Consider the following 11659-nt stretch of genomic DNA (forward strand, 5'->3'; position numbering starts at 1 on the left):
AAAAAAAAGGAGAGAAAAGTGAAAGGTAGGCAAAAGATAGCTGTGCACCCTGCTTCAACAAATCAGTAACAATTCTTTCGTTCGTCAAGTACCTTAGGATATGCTTGGTAATTTTAGAACGTCCATACATGTGCTTAATTAAAGCAGTAAAGCAGCACTTTCAGGAGATATATCTCATTATGTACAATTTGCATTTAATAAATTGCAAATATATTTTTATGTTAGCCTCTTAAAAAGTTAAACGAAAAAAAAAAAAAAAAAAAAAGAATGAAAGTGTGATAACATGATAGTATAATAGAATGATAGCATGCGTTCGTGGGTGTGATTGGGAAAAATAATAAAAAAAAAAAAAAATTAAAATAAAATAAGGCAAAGGCATCAAAATATTATAATGAGAAAAATATATACATTTTCGAAACAAAATTTCTTTTCTCCCTATTTCTTTCTTTTTCTTTTTTTTCTTTTTGTCCTCACGAAGTTTCAAAAAGATAAGATACAATCTTGTTGTAACATGGACAGCAGAATAAACACTGCTAACACAGCTAATACGTTTAAGAAGACTAGTGGTTCTCCTCCTCCCCTACCCCCGTGAAATTTTAGACTCTACGAAATTGAGCTGTGCTAGAAAAGTATATATTTTCCTTCTGTTCATCCTTTTGGTTAATAGCAGAAGGGTTAAATAATTCAATACCCTGCAAAGGAGTAAAAATCAAAGAGGATGACAAACCTCCAGTTACTCCACTAGATTGAACATTCAAATTTTTCCTCTTGGTAATATTTGTTTTCTGCTTTGTCTGGTATTTTAATTTCGTTATATTCGAATTTAATAACATAGTATTTTGATCACTAAAGGTATAAAAGTCATCATTTGTATTTGGGCCAAATGGTAATCTATTAATTTGTTTCCTTAATTCAGTAATTTCTGTTTTTTCTTTTAATTTTCGATATCTTTTTCCTCCTCTTTTTCTTCTTTTCTTTTCATCAGGCATAGGTAGAATTTTTTTTTGTTTCATTGGATGTGGTTCTTGTAATTTTATTAAATGGTTAATTACATTTTCTCGGAGTAATAATCCATATTGTCCTTCTCTGTATTTCTTAAAATAATCTATTCTAGATGCTAAACTACATTTCCCTGCTAATAAACTTATTGCTTTTTTTTTATATGCATCTGGAACACTTTGAACTATTTCAGAAGTACTTAATATTCCTACCCCATATGTTTTATGCACATTACTAAATCCGAGCACTGATTTTTTAGAACTACCAACAACTATAAGATTTTGAGAAGAAGTAACAGATAAATTTTTTAAAGAGCCTACTGAACTAATCAGACGAGCTGTTAATGCACTACCTAATAGCATTGTCAAATTAGGAGCGAGAAGAAACATTTTACTTTCTAAATAAAGTAAAACCATTTGTCTATATTCATTTAATTCTAAAGCTTCATTACAAAAGGATAAACAGCTTTTTAATAAATGCTCCGATAAATTTATTCCAGTTGTCATACTAGAGGCAACTGTTATAGCCATTACTGTAGTATTTGGAAGTATATCTGAAAAATCAATATTTTTTAAATCGTTTTCATTCTTTATCTTACTTACAACAGTTATATATTCTAAAGGGGAATATACTATTGAGTCTAGTTCGGGAAATTTTGTTGAATATATATCTTTTACATATTTATGTATATTTAATATCTCTGTGTCTATTTTTATTATTAATTCGATACATTTTTCAATTAATATTTCTTCGTCATCGTGAACATCCCCCTGGCCATGGTTTTCGTCCTCGTCCTCATCATTTACCTTATCGTTCACCATATCGCTTATCGCATCGTTTACCTCCTCTTCTTCTTTTTCATTCCCCTCTTCATTACCATCTTTTACCTTTTTTCTTTTTTTCGTTCTTTCATTTTCATTTAACAAGTCCTCCTGTCCTTGTTCATGTAGTTCTTCCTCGGCTTCAATAATATAATTCTTAATACTATTCATGGTTTTTAAAAAATCCTCATCATATAATAGTTCGGATATTTTACGTTCTTTTTTTTTTTTTTTCTCGTTTAAGAATTCTTCTATAGCATCAACAATTTCTTCATAATCATCATTCTCCTTGTTATCATCTATATCCAATTTCTTTTGTGCTATCATGTTACCATTATTGAATGGGTCCTCATCTTCCATCTCCAAGTCCTCCAGATCTTTCAAGAAGGTATCAGCAAGGGTTGTCTGAAAGAAGGGAAGTACATATTTACGTACAAGTGTGCAAATGTACACATATAAAGGAATGCACATACGTACGTATGGAGGTAAGTACGTATGTGGAAACCCCCGTAGGCAGATAAACATGTATTCACGTAAACGTGTATATACGCGACGAGCTCCGTGCGAACACAACAGACACGCAAAAATAAATGTAACATCCTTTCCTGCCAATAAAATAAAATAAAGCCTATAAACCATTCCACGGTTAAACATATATATATATATATATATATATATATATATATAATGCACATAAAAATGTATACGTAGTTAACTATACACGAATCAACGGGGGGGGTAGCTTAGATGTACCCACATATCTACATTTTAGCTAATGAACATGATTAAGTAAAATGGAAAAATGTTTTACTACTCACCATTTTTTTTTAATATATTATATAGGCCTATATATTTTGGAAAGTCTGGAAAATATTCTGTTTATATTTTACGGTGATAGCTTCCTTTTGCATTACATATATATGCTTTTTTAAAAAGTACTGTTATTACTGTCGTTACTACCGTTATTACTACTATTGCTAGTACTGTAGTTACTACCGTTAACACTATTGTTGTTACTGCTGTTGTTACTGCTGTTGTTACTGCTGTTGTTACTGCTGTTGTTACTGCTGTTGTTACTGCTGTTGTTACTGCTGTTGTTACTGCTGTTGTTACTGCTGTTACTGCTGTTGTTACTGCTGTTGTTACTGCTTGTTACTGCTGTTGTTACTGCTGTTGTTACTGCTGCTTGTTGTTACTGCTGTTGTTACTGCTGTTGTTACTGCTGTTGTTACTGCTGTTGTTACTGCTGTTGTTACTGCTGTTGTACTGCTGTTGTTACTGCTGTTGTTACTGCTGTTGTTACTGCTGTTGTTACTGCTGTTACTGCTTTGTTACTGCTGTCGTTACTACTGTCGTTACTACTGTTGTTACTACTGTTGTTACTACTATTGCTAGTACTTTAGTTACTATTTTTGTTCCTATTATTTTATCAATATCATGTAAAATGCACAAAATTCACAAAATTCACAAAATGCACAAAATGCACAAAATGCACAAAATGTACAAAATGCACAAAATGTACAAAATATGCAAAATGTGCAAAATGTATAAAATGTACGAAATATTCAAAATATTGAAAAATTGGGCATCACCCCTGTACCGTTTAAATATTTACAGTTGTCTGTTGTTATTCTACTTCTACATTTTCGAGTATTTACTACTTCTATTTGCTTATCCTTTGGCAGTCTTTTGTTTTTGTTTTTGTTTTATAATATACTATTTTTATGTATTACGTTTGTGTATTTATAAATTATTTTTACATATTACTTATTATATATATATATGTTATCGTTATATACCAATTCGTGCATAACATTTCGTATATGATGTTTTCATTTATGTTTCCTTTATATATATATCCCTTTCAAATATTTTATTTTTTACATAAAAATTTCAGATATTTAAAGCGTCTTCATAATTGTGATACTCCTGTCGAATGAGGAATGAATTTACAAAAAGAAAAAAAAAAAAAAAAAAAAAAATACTCATTTTTGAATACCTCACATAATTTTAAGATTTCACCTTCTCACAAAAAAATAGAGAGTACGTAAAAATTGTCGAAAAAAAATGTAGTATTTGCATCAATATTAAAAATTAAATGAATAAATGAATGAATAAATGAATGAATAAATGAATGAATAAATGAATGAATAAATAAATGTATAAATGAATGTATAAATGAATGTATAAATGAATGTATAAATGAATAAATGAATGCATAAATGTATAAATAAATGAATTAAAATACATAATTCATTAAAAACAATTCTGCGCATTCTGGTAGAAGAAGATTCTTCGTTTTAATGTAAAAATTTCAGCAATCTTCATGATGAAGTATATATTATTATAAAAATATTACTAAATTACTTCCTTCTTTTTGCATATTTTTAAAAAAATATTTTAATTGAGATAAACTCATTTTAGAGGAATTTACAATAAAAACAGAATAGCATTATAAAAAAAAAAAAAAGGAAACAAAAAAAAAAAAATATTTTTGACATGATTTTTTTTAGTCATTAACTTGTTACTTATACATGACGATTTAGATATTCTAGAAACTGGCAATATAACATATGTTGGTATTCCTCCTTAGGGATAAGAAAAGAGGAGTGTTGCTATACTATGCACGCCCTAATAAACAAATAGGCATATACATATATACATGTACATTTACATATATACGTATATAAGTATATGTATATACATGCTTGTATATGAATACGTGTGCACGAACATATCTGCGTATATGGTATGAGGCACAAGGTCATATGGACACTTGCGCCCCCAGATAACGTAAAAAGCTAGGTGTATAACTGGTGAAAAATATTAAGAAAAAACGAAGGAAAAAGAAAGGTTAGGACCACAAGATGGAAGTAAAAGTTTTGCACAGGAATCCCGAGGATTATAAGAATAATCCTGGTTTTTCTAATTATAAGCATGTGAGAAGCTTTGAAAAGAATATCCATTTATTTCAGAGAGAAATAGAATATAAAAGAGCTTTAAATGCTACAAAAATTGACAAAATATTCGCAAAACCGTTAGTAAAATGTTTAGATGGACATGATGATTCTATTAGATGTATTTGCGTGTCAAATAAAAACTTAACCGACTTATATAGTGGAAGTTGTAATGGCTTTATAAATACTTGGAATATTTTAGATAAAAAATTAATGAGGAAATTAAAGGCACATGATGGGTTTGTAAGAGGGTTATGTACAAGCTATGATGATAAATATCTCTTCAGTTGTGGTGATGATAAATATATAAAGCAATGGACTATTGAAAAAAATAAAAACATAAATGAATTAACTGAAGAAGATACAGTAGAACAAAATATGAATAATTTAAATTATCTAGAAAATGAAATAATTCCAAAAAAGATCTATGTTTGTAAAAGTGTACCTAACAGTATTGATAAGCATTTTTCAGAGGCTCTAATAATATCAGGTAGTCAGACATTAGATGTGTGGGATTATTATAGAAATAATGCAATAGCTAGCTTTGATTATAATAGTGAATATATATATTATGTAAAATTTAATTATGCACAAAGAAATTTAGTTGGTTTAACCTTATCAGATAATTCAGTGGGACTAGTAGATATTAGAAATAAAGTACCAATTAAAAAATTATTTTTAAAATATAGAAGTAATTCACTAAGCTGGAATAATATGAACCCTAAGCAATTTATTGTTGCTAATGAAGATTCGAATTTATATACCTTTGATATAAGATATTTGAAGACAGCTTATATGGTGCATAAAGGTTTTGTAAATGCTGTATTAGATGTTGACTTTTCTCCAATTGGAAATAAGTTCGTTGCTTGTTCTTATGATAAAACTATTCGACTGTATAATAATGACGAACCAACAAGTTATGATGTATATCATACTAGACGCATGCAACATGTGTTATGTTGTAAATATAGTTTAGATGCAAAATATGTTTTGACAGGAAGTTCTGACATGTGCATACGAATTTGGAAATCATGTGCGCATGAACCTTCTGGAGTATTATCATTTAAAGAAAAACAAGCCATAAATTATCGAAATAAATTAAAAGAAAAATATGCATCATTAAAAGAAATTAAAAGAATCCGAGAACATCATCATGTTCCTGCTCTAATTAAAAGCATGTCTGATAAAAAGAAAATTATGCTAGAAGCAAAGAAAAGAAAAGAGCAAAATATAATTAACCATTCAAAAAAATACGATCGAAAACCTATACCAGAGAAAAAGAAAATATTCGTCACTGAACAGTAGGCGATAGGGGCATATTGAGGGGAAACAACCAACGAATGTTATGATTGAACATAGCATTTCTTTTTTTTTTTCCAGCTGTCCTCCTACTGTTAACCGCATACATGTTTTACTAAACGGTAAAAATTAATATATACACAATGTATATAAATTTTCGCGTTATGGCATCCTCCAATTTTTGTTCCTATATTTATTATCATCTGAGCGTACTTTTTCGGTCCCTTCAACACGTCTACGCTTTTTTTTTTTTTTTTTTATGAACATTTTTCATACGTATTAAACACTTATTAAACTTTTAAAAATTAAAAATACGGTAATTTCTGAAGTGCAACCGGAAATTTTTATCCATCGTTTTATCTTTGTTAAGACAAATACTTGGGGAAGAAAGAGGCGGGCGTAATTTTTAACCACTCTGAAAAGTGTACCACTATTCTTAATTGACAAAATGTTTAGGTACTACATATATATATATATATATATATATATATGTGTGTGTATGCATACTTACACAAGTAAAATTTTACTACTGCACGTGGGAAAATTGTTTAAAACAAATTTTTCTTAAAAATAAGTTAAAAGAAACAATTATAAGGAAAGTATGCGCATATATACATACTTACATACATATGCGTAATATATAGTGCATATTTTGGGAAGTATGATAAAGAAATAAAACAAACAAGAAATTAAACTTATTTTCGCCCATTCCATTTCACATAATCTTGACATTATGTATAAAATTCTTAAAATCAAAGTTTAAAAACCATTTATCGTAATTCTTTTTGATCTGCAGCAAGGGAAAAAAAAAGCATAAACATGTAAAGAAGTAGACAAATAAATGAATAATATATATATATACATGTATATACACATACGTGCACATGCTTATATACATACATGGCCTCAATTAGCATAGTTTCCATATGACTCAACACGTGTTCATCAAGCAATATAACGAAAAATACCATTTCCATTAGGCCTATATGAAACGTAGAAATCCTTTCCTCTGTTATCACCTCCGAGCTGCAAACAATGACGTCATTAATTTCCTAAAAAGAAAAACACAAATAAGTGCAAGCATATACATACGTATATACACAATGCATATATGCAAACCCATTGTTCAAGCGACTTATCGCCATTCGTACAAAATTTTCCTCATTTTGCTTCTATTTTCATTACGAAGTTACTGTCAAATTATTTAAGGTCTTTTTCTTTTTCTTTTTCTTTTTCTTTTTCTTTTTCTTTCTTTTTTTTTTTTTTTTTCTTTTTCTTTTTCTTTTTTTTTTTTTTTTTTTTTTGGTTTAATTCCTTACCTTATTAGATGATGAGATATTTATAACAGACACAAATAAAGTTTTAAAAAGTTGATATACATAAGTCCGAGCTTTAATATCACGTGTTAATAAATTAATAACCAAAATTCCATTTTCTTTCAAAATTTTTTTAATACTTGAGATAATTTCCTTATTTAAAAATTTAACATGGGGACAAGTAATGTGTATCTTGCAATCATTTATTTGTATGTACGAATTTTGAGAATTGTTCATATCAAGAAATATAATATCATAAAATTGTGCTTTGTCAAAATTTTGTATGTAATCATAGGCGTCATTTATTAAGTAATTTGTTATATACTTTTCATTAATTTTCATTTGTTCATCAAAAAATAAGGAATAAAATTTGTGCACTGTTTCATCTATTTCAATTATATCAAAATGTAAATAATAATCATAAAATATCGATTTGATAATATTTGAAAGTACATTAGTACCTCCTCCTAATATACATATATTTATGAAATTTTTTTCTTTTATAAAATTGGTATTTATTATAAAAAAAAAACTACAACAAAAATTTATATGATATTGGCTAGCTGATTCAATATATTCGAAATTTATTTTTTCCTCCTTTTCTTTTTTTGTGTATATTAATTCAGACTGAACAGTTAATGGATCGTAGGAAAATATCATTTGTCTTTTATAAATCTCTTTATTTTTAAAATAAATTTCCTTCTCTTTTTTATTTTTCTCAATTGCAAAAAGGGCATCGTCCCACATATTGTGCGTTTCTCCGCCGTTACTTTTGCTGTTTGTCTCGTTGCTCTTTTTTTTTTTTTTTTTTTTTTTTTTTTTTTTCTGTATTATCCCTATCGAAGATAAAATTTTCCGAAATGAACTCCTCTGTAACTAGCACGTCCCGTATTATAATAGTTGAACAGTATTTTGACTTTTCATGACCGATAATTTTACAATCTTTCACGTCTTCATTTAGAGCCATTATTGGGAAATTGCTGGAATTAGGTAGAGCTAACTCGTTTAGAATATTCTGTAGCTCATTTTTAATGGAATCTAAAAGTATATTAACTGAATTACTGTTTGCGTATAACTCACTTTGCAGATTATTATTTAATGGAGTACTTCCATTGCCAGTGTTACTAATTACTTGAGCATCTTTTTTCCCCATGTTTTCCGAAGTTCCCCCTTGATTTACATGGCTAGTTAGTCCATTCAGGTACTGCTTTGTACTTCCATATCCATTTAACGCAACGCATGAATTATTATCATTATTAACATTATTATCATTATTATCATTACCGTCATTATTGTAATAGAGGCTTACACTGCTTTCCCGCTTTTCATTACGTAAAGCAGCGTTACAATTATTTGTACTTTGGATTATGCTTCCAGTGAAACATGTATCATGCTTTCCCTTATAAGCACTTTCATTCTGCTTATTATCATTATCTTCATCAAGGGACAACATAAAGTTGGACTTCATCACTAGGAGCAACCTCCTAGTTTTTGCCTTTCTCGCCAGTTCTTCATTCCCTTCTGCAGTAGCATAAAGTGAATGAAACTCATATCCAAATGGCACTACTATGACAACTGTGTTATATGTAACTTGTGCATTGTTTGAATCATATACAATTACATTATAAGTGCATTTATTTAAATTATTATTAAATATATCTAGAATTATTCTCTTTCCCTTTTTAAATATATGGAGGTTTACATTTTCTCGAGTTTGATTTATTTCTTGTGGTAATTTCCATAAAGATATAACACTTGTTGAATTGTTTTCTAAATGTACAAAATTAGCAGTATACTCCTTTTTCTTTTTATCACTTTTATAAAGGGCAAAAACAAAGGGATGATATTTAAATTCACTTGTATTTTTTTTTATCAGAAAAGGAATTACTTCTAATTTTACATTTTCGTTATATATATTTCTAACAACTTCTTTAATTATATAATATTGCGCTAAAGTAATAATAATAAATAAATCCCCTTTATTAAGATATTTTAAAATAATAGAAAAATAATTTTTTGCATTACTTTTACATATTTCCTCTTCATTTTCATTACATGATATATAAGCATCTAAAAAAGCTTTATCAAAAAAAATTTTAAAGTCTTTTTTGTTTTTTATTTTCACTTTTTCTAAATTTTCTAATAAATTATCAAATGCTTTCCTATCGCTAATATCAATATTTATATATTCCATTTTATCTCCAAACTTTTTACGCATTTTATTAATTACTACATCTGAATAATCTATGTTGATAATATTATCAAAACCGTCTTCATAAAATTCATAGCTTATATTTGAATTCCCACATCCTGTATTTATTATTAAACAATTTTTGTTTACTAGTTCTTTTTTCAAATCACCATTTGCTTCTTCATTACAATAATTTAATCTTCCTTTTATGCATTTATAAACAATGCTTTTTATATCTTCATATGTGCCATACCATTCGAAATTTTTTTTATCAAAAGCTTGGAAGAAACTATTCCAGTACTCCCTACTTCGAAAATCAGAGTAACCTGCTGGTAAAATCTCCATCATCCGGTTACCCCCTATTTATAACTCACACAAATGATACACAGAACTGAGGGAGAATGCGTTTTCTTAAAAGAGTTGTTAAACACGCAGTTAGACTGATGAGTTGATTCACGGTTACAGGCCTCTACTCAGGAGTATGTTACGCACACACATGCAAAAAGGTACATACATAAAATACGTGCACATGCACATACATACGTACATACATATATCTATACATGTACATATACGTAACAAATAATCCTTTGACGAACGGAGCTAAAATTTTCAAAGAGCATTTAAGGTGTAGAATTTTCTCCCAAAATCCCACTTCTTCGAAATAGGTGCATAAAGACAGTTCATTCAAATGTTTGCTTAACTGTTCATTTTAAGCGTTTATTTAATTAACAAATTCTTGTTTATTCGGGTTTCTTTAAACCCCTTGCCTTTGGATTCAAAATTTAAGTCTTCATACATTGATGTGCTTATTTTCGTTATATATATCAATGGAGGTTATATATACTCCCACAAAGAAAAGTATCAATTATGTAGGAAAATACGTATGTTGTTTCATTTACTTTATATGTTGGGGCTTATTTTTGATACACTACAGATCTTCAAAATGCAGTAGAATTATTCATTTATTTCATATATATAAGTAAAATATGTACACACAGCATTACATGCCCCCAATGTATGTATAGAAGCTGCATGAAACGCGTACGGCACCTATATATTTAGGTCCAAACTGTAACATTAAAAATAATTTTCACAACAATTATTATTCCTTCTTATTAAGGTATACTGTACAATTTATTATTTATTATATTAAGGTATTATTTTTTTTTTTTTTTTTTCATATATAGCCTTTAACTTTCTACATGTAAATTTTAGTAATATTCTTAAGGGCCAAAAAAGATGAAATGCTTTTAACCGCTTTGAACAGAAAAGAATACCTCTTCTTATTTGTATGAAAATGATATATAAAAAATTAAAAAAAAAAAAAAGAAAAAGGTTATTATATAAAAATTAAGCTCCCATTTTATATTTTCTTCTCCTTTTCGTTAGAATAATTATTCTATATTTTAACGAAAATTACCATTGCGCATTGTATTATATGTAATATTACGTTCTACATACCACATATATGTTTTTTTATATACAAAACGTAATTAGGGAGTATGTTTGGCCGCTTCCTTATAAAAGGATGTTCATGATGATTATCAAAAATCAAAGCCTATGATGAAGTACATATATATATATATATATATATATATATATATATATATATATTATGATGAAAATTCCTTTTCCCATTTGCACTGTTCGTTTTTACTTTATTTTATTTTATTTATTTATTTTTTTTTTTTCATATTATCTATGCCCTTATTTTGTTTTTTCTCCTACATAATTAGTAAGCACATAATTTCACATTTTTTCTGCGTTTTCAAAAAAATTCATTATTATGAACTTCTGTTTTTTCGTGCTATTATATGTGTACTTGTATTTATATATACATTTATATGTACATTTATATATACATTTATATGTACATTTATATATACATTTATATGTACATTTATATATACATTTATATGTACATTTATATATACATTTATATGTACATTTATATATACATTTATAGTACATTTATATATACATTTATATGTACATTTATCTTTATATTTATGTATTGTATCTGTGAGAACCTTAAAGAAAAAAAAAAAAAAAATCACGCATAATAAATTTTTA

At 27.8% G+C, this 11659-nt stretch overlaps 3 protein-coding genes across 3 annotated transcripts; 1 reads left to right on the forward strand and 2 right to left on the reverse strand.

Moving 5' to 3' along the window:
• Positions 1 to 596: 596 nt before the first annotated feature.
• On the reverse strand, positions 597 to 2459 carry PRPF31 (U4/U6 small nuclear ribonucleoprotein PRP31, putative; the record flags this gene model as incomplete). The annotated part of the gene is made up of 2 exons (XM_029008822.1): positions 597 to 2225; positions 2457 to 2459. The coding sequence occupies 2 exons, from the start codon at positions 2457 to 2459 to the stop codon at positions 597 to 599; spliced, it is 1632 nt and encodes a 543-aa protein (XP_028859410.1).
• A 2228-nt stretch (positions 2460 to 4687) lies between these two features.
• SOF1 lies at positions 4688 to 6082 on the forward strand (the record flags this gene model as incomplete). Its single annotated transcript, XM_029008823.1, has 1 exon — positions 4688 to 6082. One exon carries the CDS (start codon positions 4688 to 4690, stop codon positions 6080 to 6082), a length of 1395 nt encoding a protein of 464 aa, XP_028859411.1.
• A 709-nt stretch (positions 6083 to 6791) lies between these two features.
• Positions 6792 to 9931, reverse strand: PmUG01_03019300 (conserved Plasmodium protein, unknown function; the record flags this gene model as incomplete). The annotated part of the gene is given in 4 exon segments (XM_029008824.1): positions 6792 to 6866; positions 7045 to 7128; positions 7396 to 8187; positions 8201 to 9931. The coding sequence occupies 4 exon segments, from the start codon at positions 9929 to 9931 to the stop codon at positions 6792 to 6794; spliced, it is 2682 nt and encodes an 893-aa protein (XP_028859412.1).
• Between the last annotated feature and the right edge of the window lie 1728 nt (positions 9932 to 11659).

The sequence above is a fragment of the Plasmodium malariae genome, assembly GCF_900090045.1.
Source record: "Plasmodium malariae genome assembly, chromosome: 3".
Lineage (NCBI taxonomy): Eukaryota > Apicomplexa > Aconoidasida > Haemosporida > Plasmodiidae > Plasmodium > Plasmodium malariae.